The sequence below is a fragment of the Belonocnema kinseyi genome, chromosome 8 (assembly GCF_010883055.1).
Source record: "Belonocnema kinseyi isolate 2016_QV_RU_SX_M_011 chromosome 8, B_treatae_v1, whole genome shotgun sequence".
NCBI lineage: Eukaryota > Metazoa > Arthropoda > Insecta > Hymenoptera > Cynipidae > Belonocnema > Belonocnema kinseyi.
Window position 1 is genome coordinate 64,058,079 of NC_046664.1, and position 16,012 is coordinate 64,074,090.

Genomic DNA, 16,012 nt, shown 5'->3' on the forward strand with positions numbered 1-16,012 from the left:
CAGGCACCTATTTTTACGTTCCTCATCATCAGACGAACATCTCATGTGAAAATTGGCCTTATCCGTATCACGCTCCCATTTACGTTGTCAGCCCACGGTATATCTTGACAATATGATCCGAAGCTCCAGAGTCGAGAAGGAAAGTAACTTTTCCTTTTTCAGGTAAACAGTCTCCAGCCATGAAAGCAAAACCAGATGTGCTTGTAAATGAAGTCGATGGTTTTTCAGTTATTTGAACGTTTTGAACAGTTCTATTTCTATCATTTTGGTATTGAAGTCCTCTTTTGTAGTGGTAACAATTTTTCTTTATGTGTCCTTTCCTGCAACAGTGATGACATTTGACCTCAAATGATTTTTTTTTTATTTGAAGTTCCGTCCTTTAAATTGTCCCTGGCGAAAATTTTTCGAGAATCTTGAAGCTTCATCGTTATATTTTTTTGCAGTAGACACATCTTTATTTTCAGCTTGAAGCACCTTTACGCTTGTATCTCCACTTTCATTTTTTAATTTAACTTCATGATCAAGAAGTCTTGTCTTCACAAAAGCCAGAGCCAAATTATCTTCTGATAATGTCTCGATAGCAGTTATTACACCATCATATGTTGTAGGAAGAGTTAGAAGTAGATGAGACACCTTGTCAGTTTCATCTAATTTAGCACCTGCTGCTAAAAGCTCAGTAATTAAATCGTCGAAAATATTTATTTCGCAGTACACTCTGCCTTTGCAAAACCGAGAAACGAGTCAGATAAGTACTCAACAATTACACTTTTGGCAATTCTCTCGGCTTTATTCCACTCATCATTCACATTATCCGGAATTTCACTATTTAAAACTTTAATTACGTCTAACTCAGTTAACAATGCCCATATTCTAAACTTCCAAACACTATTTTTCTCCATCAAATGGTTTGATGTTCCTTTTCATTTTTAAACTTTCCATTGTCACTTATCACGCAAAAAAAACTTCACAAAATTGTAAAATCTTCACAGTTTCATCACTTCAGAATTTGATTTAAATTAATCAAAATATCGCGAATTACTGGGCCCATAACCTATGGGAAATTGCTCTATTTAAAGAGATAAAAATACTGCGTTTTAATTCTATAGACAAACAGTTTATTCAAATTGCAGAAGAAAGATAGGTCTAATTCATATGAGTGAAGCAAAACGACTGTCGACTAAGGTCCTAGACTTAGGTCATAAAAATGTCCCACTCACGCCCTTTTTAAAACAGTCAGCCCTGTACTCCAGATCATGGCATTCGTCACTTCACACCAAAACCATAAAACTAAACACTTACTTCTCTATGCATTCTTAGAATCGTGAGAGGAGATTAACTTTTGCTTTAAAATCTCACGCATTCCAATATTCTTTCTAATACTCAAAAATTGTGAATCCAATTAAAAGAATTCGATCGAACATTATACATTAAAATTTATTGGAAACGAATCCGAAATTCATCTGACATAAAAACTTTTTTATACTCGAACCCTTTAAAATTCCAATTATTTCGAACAAAATATGAAAATCGGTTGAAAATTAAAGGTTACAAGTTTTTAAATTATACTTTCCAAAATTCAATCATTTTAATTCTAATTAAGAAATTGAAACTTATGAAAGGGAAAAATTGAAAATTTAGCGTTCAACATGAAAATTCTGAACTCTAAAATTATGCGCATTCAAAATTAGAGAAATTATTCAATTACTGAACTAAATTTCAAATCGTTTAATTTTTAGCATTTCAATTAAAATAATTATTCATTCTTGAAATTTTCCGATCAAACACTTTTCAACTTTAAATGATAAACTTTGAAATATCTTCAACTAAAATCGGACTATTAAATATTTATTTTACTTTGAAAATGAAAAATAAATAAAAATGGTACAAATCACGATTCGTATAAATGATTGCAACGTTTGAAAATGCACAATTCTAAGCCTCGAGATTTTACCATTCTGATCGATTTGATCACGGGGAAAAATGTAAGGTCTGTTTGGCCATATAAATGTGCAGACAGATCATATTGTAGGGTCGACTATAGTATAGCTCTTGAATATGGCTAAAGCGGCTATCTCTAGAAGATAAAAACGAGAGGTCCAAATCGATAATCTCAGAAAGACGACTGGATAGTCTCAGACCGTCGTCTCGGCCATTCAAAGCTGGCTGACCCGATCATTGTGAAGGGCCGGTTTGGAAATCTCAGATGGTCGATCTGATTTTCTCAGATATTCGACTCCATCAACTGGATGTAAGATCACAAGTGCATTGACTCTGCCCCTGCCATCTGTCTTTGCATGAATCTCAGCAGTGGATGTCAGAACTGAAAAATAATGATTTAGTTTCAAATTAATGAGTACAATTCAAGTTTATCTTAAATCGACTAATGCTATAATTAACAGTGATTACTTAAATAATTATAATCTATTTCAAATTTACATTAACCACATTAACCTCAAAAAGATTTTAATTAAATGTCTTAAATCTCACATTACTAATAAAAAATATTAACGTTACAATTACTTATTTAAAACAGGTACTTACAGAACAAGATATTTCCAATGAATCCTCAATAAATATACTTGACTTTGCACTGAAATAATTGGTAAAAACCTTATTTTTTAGTTGATAACACTATGCTGTCTATGATTTCGTTATCCTAATTGGAGCGAATAAGCGATACCCTTTAAATTTTCACGCGCATGATTGACGCGCAAAAATCAAGCAATGGACCATACGCAATGGCTTATCTACTCCTTCGTGGATGGTCGAAATGAGTGAAAACAATATGTGCGTATTGACCATTCCGAAAAGGATACCTTAGTTATCCCTGATAGTGAGCGTAATGCTCTTATAAAAGTCACATTGGCGATAAAACAAGAGTCTTTTTAACCATGTCGAAAAAAATTTGAAAGGACCGTTCGACCATGCAGACATACTTGCTGGCTCTCTAAATTTTGACCATATAACTTTGACCATCCTTTTTTCTCCGTGATAGTGAAATTTTCCTGATATTTTAAATATTTTAATTTAATTTCAGGGTCTCAAAAATCAAACTGTTTTAGGATTGCATTTAAAAGAATAAAGAAAAGAGTGACCTTTAAAGTTTAATTGTTCTAAGAATATTGAAAATTATATGATTTTTAATTGGTAATTTTCAAAATGAATGAATTCAATCTTGAAGTGTTAAAAATTGAACATTTTCAGACTTCGTTTAAAACTTAAATATTTTGAATTAGGTCCTAAAATCTTCTCATTTTTGACCTGAATATGTGAAATTATTCTCCTATTTCTTCATTATTTTTAATTTATTCATAAGCAATTTAATTCAAAAGTTTCGAATTACAAATCCTTTAGACAGATAATCGTGCAACTGTCAAGTCTTTCAATTAAATATTCTATGATTTGAAAAAATAATAAAATAAATAAAACAGACAATTTTATATGTTTAAAATTAACAAGGCTTTTAAAATATAATGTTGAAAGATTTAATAGTAAAATTGTTCTGGCATTTTTAACGTTTGAATTTGAACCATAAAAATCGTGAAATTGGAAACATCCATGAATTAAGAATTATAATATTAATCTATAACTAATTGTAAATAACAATTTAAACTAGCACTTGTAAATTAATTATATAAATAATTTTAAATTGACATTACAAAGATAATTAATATATAGTTAATAAGCAGCTAATTATGCATTATGAAGAGGCATCCAAAGTAATTGGACAGATTTGTTTAATAAAAAATGTAATTTCTATTTAAAAAAGATCACTGTCATTTTCACCCCGTTAAATTAAGGAATTTGAAATATTATTAGTTTTTAAATTTTAATTATTCTTAAAACTTTGGAAATTATATGCTTTCGAATTGTAATCTTTCAAAATTAATGATTTCAAACTTGAAGCGTTAAAAATTAAAGAATTAAACACTTGGTTTAAAAATTGAATCATTCTTAAATTAGGCAACAACTTCAAGTTGCTTTAAGTGGGAGAGAACAATTTTATAATATGTCAAACTAACGTCCTACTAATAAATTATCACATTGACATGTCAGAATAAATCGCAAGAAAAAAAACACACGAGAAGCAAGCAGAACTATAGAATCGTCAATGTGTAGAAAGTGAATGAATAAATTAGAAAATTATTATTATTAATAATAATTAATACAAATATTTAAAAAAAAATTAGAGGTCGCTCTGAAGGGGCCACCGCCCATAAAAAAATACAATCAGATCAATCAATTCGTCTGAAATCATGAAATCTTTTTTATTCTTGCATCAGCATTTGATTAGATTAATGCAAACAGTTCACTGAAAAAATTATATTTTTTTAAATATTATAAATGACTTTAAGTTCCTTTCTCTTCAATAAAATCTTAGTTTCTATCTTATGTTAGTTCAAATTATTCTTATATTGCCTTCATTTAACCATTTTTCTGTATAAAGGACCCGTTGATTTTTAAATAAAAAAATTATTATTATAAGTAAATCGCTTCATCTCGAATCAAGGAATGTTTGATATTATTACATTATTGCTTTTATATTTTTGCATGAGTTATGTAAATGGAAAAGTTTTAGTGTAAGAAGAAATTTTTTTAATATCATAAAGTACTAAAAAATGTAACAACTAATTTTAAAAATCGTTTAATTTGAGATATCAGTGGTGAAAACAAGCCCTACTAATTTCATTAAATTATCCGCAGACATCTCCAAGTATTATAATTGTGTTAAGAAATTGTTACCATTAGAAAGCTTTTTCTATGAGGAAGAAAAAACACGTTTTTTAAACATTTTCAAAAAATTATAACTTGCAGAAAAAAAAATGTTATGGCTTACTTCGCACTAGAGAAAATAAAAATATTTTTGACACTTGAGTTTTTTGCCCAAGAAATTAATTTGAAATAATGAGAATCGATACCAATATTAAAATTAATTTAAATGCAGAAGAGATAATAATATTCCCAGATTTGAAGAATTAAGTTAAGAACTGTCATTTCAGTCGAATACCTTGTTATTGAAGATTAAAAAATATGTTTCACTCCTCACAAAGAAAATGTTTACTGGTTCTACAAAGGACAAACTGTCCAAGGATTGACTCCGGAAATCAAAATTAATTTAAAACAAAAATGGGTTCTGTTGACGCTTGCATTGAACAACCGGAACGAAAAAATATATCTAATTGTAACTCTAACCTTCCCTGCACTCACTGTCCAGCAGGAAAAGGACCTGGAAATCCAGGATGTTTGGAAGAAATTCATAAAAAGGTAGAATTTTCTATCGAGACAATTTTTTAATATTTTCAAACAAAAAAAATAAATAACATGTATAGTATTTAAAGCTGGAACGGTTTTTAATTGTATTTATAAATCTCGAGGGGTTGACCACTCGACTTCTGAGTGTATACCACGTTTCAAATTTTATAAGATTGTTCAACTACTTCGAAAAATTTAAAGATAAATTTAAAGATTTCATAATTACTTCAAAAAGTTCAAAAGATTTCACAAATATTTCAAAAGATATTAAAAGATTTAACAAAAATTTAAGAGGGTTCACATAGATTTTACAATCATTTCAAAAAAATGAAAAAGATTGAATGAAGATATTGAAGACTTAAGGAATTCAGAAAGATTTAAAAGATTTTACAAGTATTTCCAAGGAATGAAAAGATTTCACAAAAGAATCACGAAGATTTGAAATATTTCACAATTATCTCTAAATATTTCAAAAGATTGTTAAAAATTTCGTATAGATTTCAAAATATATGGAAAGATTGAAAAAGATTCAGCGAAGATATTAAAGACTTTAATGATTCCTCGAAGATTTTACTATTCTTTTCAAAAGAATTATATAGCTTCATAAAGAAATCATACAGATTTTAAAGATTTCACAAAAATTTCAAAGATTTTACCAAGATTTCAAAAGATATCAAAAGATTACAATAGATTCCAATAATATTTCGAATAATTTCACAAAAATTTCAGAGATTTCACAAAATTTTTAACAATTTCAAAGATTTCACAAAAATGTTACAATTATTTCAAGAGAATGTAAAATATTTTACAAAAATATCGAAGACTTCAAGGATTTCACAAAGAAATCATAAAGATTTGAAATATTACACAATTATTTTAAAAGATTAAAAAATATTTAAAAATGTATCAAACGATTTTAGATTCCAATAGATGTTACAAAGATTTCAAAAAAATTCACAGAAATGTTACAAATTTCATAAATTTCAAAGATTTCAAAAAAATTCCAACACTTAAGAGACTTGACAAGAATTAAAAAAATTTTACAAATGTTTCAAAAGAATTAAAAGGATTTTACAAAGCTTTCGAATACAAGATTTGAAAATATTAAAAAAAAATAAGATACTTCACAAAATTTTCAACAATTTCCAAAATTTGAGAGTGCACAAAGATTTCAAACGATTTTGCAACTATTTTAAAAGAATGAAAAATATTTCACAAGGAAATCACAAAGATTTCGAAGATTTCATTCATGAAGACTTGTACATTAGGGTGGCTTAAAAACGATTTTTTTAGGGGGCAACGATCCCCCCAATTTCATTCCAAATCAGAAAAAAGAAATTCCATTTTTTTTTAACACGTACCGGTTTTGACTTGAAGTTTCCCATCTAAAATGCATGGGGAAAAATCACTTTTTTGATTTTTTGGTATAATTTTGTATGGTTTGAAAAATGTGACGGTAAAATATGGCGGCTTGTTGAGAATTATCCAAGCAAGAATTTCATGTATCAGACCTATGGTTTTGACACACCTAACACACCCCCACGAGTACCTGAAAACTACCCTCAAAACAAAAAATGTCAATTCTTCATGAAATCGACATTTTGAGCACTGTATTCTGGTCTTTTTTACTTAAAATTGTTAGTATTGATCTAGTGGAATATTTATTATCATTGGTGCATTATTTTTTTTTTAAACAAATGAAAATTGTTTAAATAATTTTTTTGTGAAAATTCGTTTTTTCCCTAATAATGATTGCTATTCGTCTAGTGGAATATTTATTTTGAAAATCGGTTCATTCATTTTCAATTATTTAAACAAACTGAATTTGTTAAAATAATTTCGTTTCGATTTTTTAAAAATAAAAATTATTACTGTGGGTCTAGTGGAATATTGATCAGTAATAATTAATTACTGATTAATAATTAATTTATCAGTAATATTTAAGTAATAATTTTTATTTTGAAAAATTCAAAAAAATGAAATTAATCAAACAATGTTGATATAATTCCACTGAAGAAATATTAATAATTTTTAAAGAAAAAATTATTGAAACAAATTCCACTTGTTTAAACAATTGAAAATGAATGAACTAATGTTAATAAATATTCCACTAGACCAATAGTAATCATTTCTAAGGAAAAAACGAATTTTCGAAAAAAACTGTTTAAACAAATTCCATTTGTTTAAATAATATAAAATTAATGAATCGATGTTAATAAATATTCCACTAGACTAATAGTAACAATTTTCCGGGGGGAAAACGAATTTTCGAAAAAAAAATTATTTAAACAAATTCCATTTGTTTGAATAATTAAAAATTATTTAACCAATGACAATACATATTCCACTAGACAAATATTAATAATTCTAAGTAAAAACAGACGAGAATACAGTGTACAAAAGGTCGATTTCATGAAGAACAGACCCGTCACATTTTTTCAAATGCTAAAAAGTTATTCCAAAAACTCAAAAAAGTGATTTTTCCCCATTAATTTTACATGGGAAACTTCAAGTCAAAACCGGCACCTGTTTAAATAAAAAAAAAATAAAAAATTAGGGAATTTCTTTTTACGGATTTGGAATAAAATGGGAGGGGGGTCGTTGCCCTCTAGCATACAAAAAAAGTTTGCAATGCATTTTTGGACCACCCTATTGTACATCAGATTTAAAGAGTGATCAACCCCTCGCAACATCTCTGATTGCTAAGTGTATGCCTGGACTAAAAAAATTCTTGATAATCAAAACAAATGAAATTCTATTGCTTACTTTAGGTAAAGGATCTCTATCCCCGAAACTTCGAAGGCGCAAAGCTAATAGTGAAAAAGTCCCTAAGCCAGCACTTCAACGTTACGCATTCAATAATCTTCAGCTCAGTAACTCCTTCGGGCTACAGATTCGGCACAAGATACATAGGAACAAAAAGAGTAGGTCACCTCGAAAAATATCCCGTCATCTGTGGAGAAATCGTGCCAAATGGAAACCTGACTGCGACCCTAATGCACACGCTTGGCTGCAGATACAGATTAAAATTAGCTGCCCAAGTCGCCAATCAAGAGTACAAAGCAATCAGTTCGACCCTCGAGTATCGATCGAACAACTCGACAATGTCCTTAACTTTGGCCAATCCAAGTATCTTAAAACAACATGGGACCCTTGTCCTTCATTATTTACAAGCCATCACTTCCAGGATGACTTTGGGAGCCGAAATGGCATGTCAGCGAGGCTCTACAATTCCAGGACACCAACAGACAATCATGTCCTTGGCTTTTCGATACAGCACAGGTCGTAAGACTTTATCTACAACTGTGGGGGAAGCTGGAGTTCACGTGTGTTTTCATATGAAAGCGAGTCACCAATTTCAAATAGGAGTCGAAATCGAAACGAATTTCCGGACTCACGAGTCGGAGGCTGCGATTGTTTATCAAATGGATCTTCCCCATTCGGATCTGATTTTCAGAGGCCTTGTCAATTCCGAAAGCACGGTCAGTGCAGTCATTGAGAAAAAACTTCACCCCTTCGTTGATTCCGCGTTGCAAATCAGCGGATTGTACAATCATAAAAAGGAGCAATTTCGAATTGGCGTCGGACTTAATGTTGGATAATGAAAATTCCCTCCTGCTCGAGAATCTCAATTGTCGACAGAATCGAGTCGATGGGAGACCTTTCAGATAAGATATACAGTGTTTTTTAAATAATAATTTTACTAGATTTACTAGATTTTATCATTTTTACTTTGTCTTTATTACCTGCTTGTTCCACGCACCGAATCACATTTAGAAAATGCAAAATGAACAATTGCACACTTCACTTATCACGATAGATTACAACTAGATCAAAAATATAGCCGCGAATGATTATGAGATTTAAATACATATTGAAAATTGTAGAATTCAGAGGAGCACAATGATATCTGTTGGTGTTGTTTTCGGAATACTGGTAAATTAGTTTATGAATTTTAAGTTTGAGACTGACTCTCATCATTCGTCGCCATTGGCTATTCTTTCATCATCCTCGCCTTGTTGGAATGTGGATTTCGATTCTTTTAAATTTTCCAGGGCTTTCTCACTTATCAGGCCTGTTTCGTCATCTGCAAACTGAAGTATGTTGCAGATTAGGGGCGATTCTACGCCCAGGATGTACTCGCAAGTCTTTGGTTCCAGGAGGAAAAGAGAAACGCTCGATTGACTCCCTAGTGGATTGGTTACACATTTTAGCTTCACCTAAAACAAGAATGAGTTCATTGATTGTAAAATCAGTAATTTGGAATTTAAGATTAGTACAATTTTATTAAATGTTATTATAGGTATTGGGAATGGTGGTTTACAATTTCGTCACCTGGTGTCCAAAACTGGAACTAGAAAGAATAGGTACAATTTTAAAGTTCTACATTAATTTTTGTATACAAGTGTTTTTACGATACTGACTTAGGGTGGCCGTTTTAATCTAAGAAAAAAATTCCTGGTCATTTTCCGGTTCGCAAACATTTTTCATGGTCAATGAAATTTACAAAATTTAAAAATTATATGATTTAAAGCAATTTTGAGCCAGAGACATTAAAAATTGAACGATTACATTTTTTTATACACTGAACACTTCTTGAATTAAAAGTTTAATTATTCATATTTTAAATGGTAAAAAAATCCTTAAAATGCTTTCAAATTTTATTTGAAAATCTTGAAACATCTTCTGAAGCCACTCCAAATTCTTAAAAATCTTTTAAATTTTTTGTTCGAAATCTGTTAAAATCTATATTTTGGCAGTACACGTACACACTTTGTTTAAATTATTTCAAATCATTTCAAATTTTAAATTGAATTTGAATTTTTTCAAAACTTCTGAATATTTCTTCAACTTCCTTGAATATTTTTAAAAGAATAATATGTGTTCAATTGTTATTTATACATCGAAGGTCAACAATTTTACTTACAATTACAACTTTTTTTAAATAGGAGAATTAAAATGTAACGCTCAAAATTTAGTTTTTAATATTTAAATATAATAACAGATTTTAAATAAACAGTCAGATATTTCTAAATATTAAGTAATTCTTATTTTTCTTAATTAAAAAATTTCAAATTGAATGGTTTGAAACACTTTTATGCAAAAATGAATGAACAACTTAAAAATCGTACCCATTCTTTCTAGTTCGGATTCTTGTCAACAGGTGGCATATCGCAGTTTAACCATTCCCAATAATAAAATATCCCCTATCATAAATATTTTTATCGAATCAGCGACTACAGTACAAAAAGAGCACAAAAAAAAGGTAATAGAGTAACTTTTTCACCAATAAGGGTCAAAATAGCGGAAGGATTTCAAATTTATTTTTACATTTAGAAAAAAACAAACACTCTTTAAATTAGAAGTTAAATTATTTTCATTTAAAATAGTTTGAAATTCCTTAAAAGGCTTCAATATTTTACTTCAGAATCTTGGAAAATCTACATGTTTAACACTGTATCAAATTTTCAATAATTTTCTTCAGAACTGTTAATAAGTTTTTTTTTTATTATTTGAATTTTTCCTAAGATCAACCTAAATTTTTTTGATCTTGCAAAATTAAAAATATTGCCTTAAAATATTTCAAATTCATTTTTGACAATTTTGGAAATCTTTTTAAACATTCTCTTAAAATTAATTTTTCAAAATAAAAAAAAAATTATTTGCAATTTTCCTAGGAATCTTAAGAGATTTTCTTTTTATTCTTGAAGCCTTCCACAATCCTTACAAAGCTTCTAAATTTCTTGGTCGAAATCTTCAAAAATCTATATTTTGTTTTAAATTAGGCTATCCAGGGCTGTTTGCACCGAAATTTTGGTATGAAAAGTCGGATTTTATCGATTAAATTATTTAAAATAGTTTCAAATTTGACATTACGTTTTTCTAGGAATAATAGACGTTCAATATTTACTTATGCAAAAAATTCAACAATTTTAATTACAAATTAAGAGTTTTTACATAGAACAATTAAAATTGAAACGTTCAAAGGTTTTTTTGCTTAGTTTTGAATATTTGTTTTCTAATTAATAATTTTAAATGACAAATATTTCTAAATATTAGGCAATCGAACTTTTTCTTAATTAATTAATAAATATAAATAAAATAATAAATAATAATTAGGAATATATTATTTTGAAGTTATTTTAAAGTTTAAGTTTTAAAGGTTTTATTTTTAAAGTTAAAATCTGGAAATTCTTAAATTTTTAATTGATTACGAATCGTGTTGCAAAATAGATTTTAATTTACATCCACAGTTGATCAGTTAAAATATTTTTTATTCAAAACTGTCGATTTCGAACGCTTCTAAATTTTAATTTTTTGAGTCTTTAAAACGGCATTTTTAACATTTTAACTGATTTATATAATAACTGAAAAATATAACATTTCAACTTTTTTTTTAAATTGTTAAAATTAAACTAGAAGACGTTTTTTCTAAAAATTTGTGAAATTTCCGATAAAAAAATCATTGTCATTTCCCGGTCACATAAAATAGAAATAAGAAATAAATTTTTTAAACTGGATATATACTCAAGTTGTTGAAAATCCATTCACGATGACAGAAAAAAAGCCTGAGAATACATAAAGATGGTTAAATAAATAATTTTTATGTTTTACATCGTTCTCATAATCAATTATATTTCTTCTTTTAAACGCGTAATATTTTTAAGTAAAATGAAATATTTATTTTCAAGACTTGTTATTTCATCCTTATTATAATTTATATTTTCAATTTAAGTTGGAAACAACACTATTCAATGCTCTCAAACTCATATTAAAAATAGTTACGTTTGAGCACCTAAAAAGCTCTACAAATTTTTGAAAGAGCCTCTTGAAATTCTCTGAAATTTTTTAAAATAATTTAAAATCTGTAAAATCCTTCGAAATTTGTCGAATTCCTCCATATCTCTTGAAACTCTTAAAAACTGTATAAATTCCTTGAAATAAAATTCAATTGATTGCCTGAAGTTTTCTAGAAATTCGTTAAAATTACTATAAATAGTAAAAACCCTTTAAAATGAAATTGTTCATTAAATTTATCTAAAAAAAAAAGTTGAAATAAAATGCACGCGCGTGTCCACGACCCTGCATTTTTATTTTCTAATATTAAAAACATAAATTATATCAAAATCCACCACAACCAATTTGTTAATATTAAGAGTTATACAAATTTTTGAAACGAACTTTCTTGAAATTCTTTGGAATGTTTCAAAATAACTTAAAATATTTCAAATCATATGAAATTTATGTATCTCCTTCATATCCCTTGAAAATGACGAATGTTAAAATTCCCTGAATATAAATTAAATTAAATATCTCTAAAAAAATGTGAAATATTTAAATATTTATGATTTAACATTTTTAAATATTAAGAGTTCTAAACATTTTTGAAAAGAGTAAAATAATTTAAGAAGTGATTAATTCCATCGATGCCTATATATATATTATGAATCTGGATACCTTAACTCTTTTTATAAATATTGTTATTCGCATATTTTTAAATTTTAAATGGCAATATTTATCAAATTTCCAATTAAAAATTGTTCATATTTGAAAAATTACATGAACAATTTACAATTCAAAAATGTTGAATTTAAAATACCAAGAGACTGTGCAATATTTAAAAATCAAAAGTGTTTTATTTCAAGCGCTTATTATTTGAAACTCTTCGAGCACTAAAAACAGTATCTATTTAAAAATTTATAAATATACGAAGTAAAACTAAAAAACTTAACTATGCAAATTTCAAATTAAATCCCGACGATAGAACAATTTTTAATAAAAAAATTGCTTTAATTTAAACAAATTTTAAATGAAAATACCACTTTTAGGTTTTCTTTTCGTCTCAAAGAAAAGTTTAGGTATCTTTATCAAAAAAAAAGCTTCACATTAATTACATTCTATATGGAATAAACATTTAAAGAAAAAATATTTAACGCCAATTAAAAACTGCGTTTAAATATGCCAAACTGGTAAAAGCTCGTTTTTGGTAGTTTTCATAATTGTTTAAATTCTAGAACTTATTAAATTTATGTTCCCTCGGAAAATTCCATTCAGATAAGTTTTAAATCTTGTAATTTTTGTTTCAATCTGGTCTAATCGAGCAATAATTGTTAGAATATGTCCTAAATAGTTTAGTTTGAAATCAGTTAAATTTAAAAAAGTAAAAATAATTAGAATAGATTTAGAATAGAAGAAATCAAACCTCAGTTTGTCTCAGCTTTCCAGTTTTATCACAAACACTTCCGTCACTATAGAAGTGTGAGAGTTGTTTTCTCTGCGCGGCAGGTTTTGGTTTCTTGTGTGGATGAGCCTCGATCCACTTCAAGTGTTTTTCTTTGTCGAACTTTCCCAAGTCCACTACTGTTTTCGTCCCGTCTTTTTCTGTGTGATACTGACTTACAGAGCGACCGTAACAAAATTCGTATTTCCACCAACCATTTCCCTGTGAAAAAAAGAAGGAAGAACTTATTATTGGATATTACTTACGGCTCTTACAGACTTTTAATACTAACTCTTAATCAATTTTCTGAGAATGACTTCAAAATGTGTTTACATTAAAAAAAAAAAACAATTTACCCTTCTTTAGCAAACTAATTACTTTGGAAGTAAATTACTTTCAAATGAGAAACTTTTTAAACTCATCTGTTTTGTTTTCGATACAGATACTAAATAAAAACGAATCACTGAAATATGTATATAAATATAGGCGATGAAAAAAATGCTGAAAGCTTAAAGACTCAAGATTTCACAAAGATTTGACAGGGGATTTCTAAGGTTTGAAAAAACATTTCAAAATGTTTCACAAAGATTTAACAAATATTTATAAAAATATTTCAAGATTTAACAAAGATTTTTAAATTTCAAAACATTCCAAACCATTTTAAAAAGATTTCAATGATTGCAAAATATTTTTAAAAAATGTTACAAGACTTCAAAAACTAAAAAACATTTTTAAATATTTCTAAATATTGCATAAAGATTTCAAAAAGATTTTATCAAAGATTTAAATTTTTTTAAGAAATTCAGATTTTAAAAGATTAAACAAAAAATTTAAAATACTCATAAAAGATTTCAAAATAATGCAAAAGTTTATCGAAAGTTGTATAAAATTTCAAAGGTTTACAAAAGATTGCAGGAAATTTCACAAATATTTTAAAGATTTAAAAGATTTTGAAAGATAAACAAAAATTTTTAAGTTCAGAAATATTTCAAAAGATTTTAAAACCTTTTTAAAAGTTTTAAAATATTTACACAAGATTTCACAAAAATTTCAATAATTGCAAAAGATTTTAAACGAATTCAAAGATTTTCAAAGATTTACACAACATTTTAAAAGATTTCACAAATATCTCAAAGATTTCGAAAGATTTAAAAAGATTTACAAACATTCAAACATTCCAAAATATTATAAAAGAGTAATCAAAGACTTCAAACTATTTTAAAAAGATTTTTAATATTTACAACAGTTTCACAAATATTTCAATAACTGCAAAAGATTTTGAAAGACTTCAAAGTTTTACAAACGATTTCCAAAGATTTGAACAATTTCACAAACATGCAATACTCCCAGCTATTGAAATTTACAAAGATTTACAACAAAAAAAAGATTTACAAAGATTCAAAAATTCCAAAATATTATAAAAGATTAATAAATTATTTCAAACCATTTTAAAAAAGATTTTATCAAATATTTAAATACTTGCAGCATATTTTAAACGACTTCAAAGTTTCACAAAAGATTTCCAAAATTTCATAAATATTTTAGAAGATTTCGAAGATTTGCAAAAGCTTTCACAAATATCCCAAAGGTTTCGAAAGATTTACGAAGATTTAAAAATTTCAATATATTATAGAAGATTCATAAAAGATTTCAAGTATTTACAAAAGATTTAAAAAAATGTTAAAAAAGATTTCCAAAAATTTAATAAATATTTAAGAAGATTTTGAAGGTTTACAAAAATTTCACAAATACTTCAAAGATTTACAAAGATTAAAAAACTTCAAAATATCATGAATGATTAATAAAAGATTTCAAAACATTTAACAAAGATTGTGAAGTTTTAAAATATTTTTAAAACTTGTTAAAAGACTTCAAATATTTACAAAAGATTTCACGAAGGTTTCTAAAGATTTGACAAAGATTTTAAAAATTTCAGATTTCAAAAGTATTAAAAAAAACATAAATATTTAACAATTATTTAAAAAATTTAATAGTGTTCAAAGGTTTCAAGAGATTAAATATATTTATAAAAGATTAAATTTTTTGTAAAGATTTCACAAAAATTTAAAAGATTCCAAAAGATTTGTCTTTCTCATTAATTTGGTATAAATTGTACATTTTTAAACTCACCCCATTCAAGCAATTTCTGCCACTGAGGAAACTTTCCACAGGATTAACTTTGGCTAAAGATACTCCTTGGTCGACTAAATTGCTTACAGAATCTGCGATATTAAAATTTTTATCCAAAACGTCAACTGGATGAATTTCGACCCTAACACGAGCTTCTCCATCCTAAAAAATATTGAATTTCATCACAAGTTAAAAATTGTAAGACTTTAATAAACTCCTTTCTCATTTCTGAATTTTTAATACTAGAAAATATAAAGCATAACATTGCGTAAAGTGGCGATTCCATATGGTCTTCTAATTCAATATATTATATATTAGGATCTATTCGTTCAATTGCTGAAACTATTTCATATGAAGTTAGATTAAGTTTAATTATGTTATGAAATCTATTATTTATTGAAAGATTTA

At 27.3% G+C, this 16,012-nt stretch overlaps 2 protein-coding genes across 5 annotated transcripts in view; one reads left to right on the forward strand and one right to left on the reverse strand.

Moving 5' to 3' along the window:
* Window positions 1–4,010: 4,010 nt before the first annotated feature.
* Window positions 4,011–8,977, forward strand: LOC117177721 (mitochondrial import receptor subunit TOM40 homolog 1-like). 2 transcript variants are annotated; one of them, XM_033368608.1, is made up of 3 exons: window positions 4,011–4,122; window positions 5,001–5,265; window positions 8,025–8,977. In XM_033368608.1, exons 2-3 carry the CDS (start codon window positions 5,128–5,130, stop codon window positions 8,853–8,855), a joined length of 969 nt encoding a protein of 322 aa, XP_033224499.1. In that variant the 5' UTR covers window positions 4,011–4,122; window positions 5,001–5,127; the 3' UTR covers window positions 8,856–8,977. The 2 variants fall into 2 exon arrangements, with proteins under 2 accessions (XP_033224499.1, XP_033224498.1); XM_033368607.1 differs by lacking the exon at window positions 4,011–4,122 and having other exon boundaries at window positions 4,884–5,265.
* The window catches only part of LOC117177720 (endoplasmic reticulum lectin 1), a 15,259-nt gene continuing 8,208 nt past the window's right edge, over window positions 8,962–16,012 (reverse strand). For all 3 annotated transcript variants that reach the window (XM_033368604.1, XM_033368605.1, XM_033368603.1), the window contains 3 exons: window positions 15,605–15,766; window positions 13,457–13,696; window positions 8,962–9,473 (listed from right to left, as the gene is read on the reverse strand). In XM_033368604.1, the coding sequence (XP_033224495.1) occupies window positions 9,231–9,473; window positions 13,457–13,696; window positions 15,605–15,766 (645 nt within the window). In that variant the 3' untranslated portion in view covers window positions 8,962–9,230. The remainder of the gene's footprint in view (window positions 9,474–13,456; window positions 13,697–15,604; window positions 15,767–16,012) is intronic.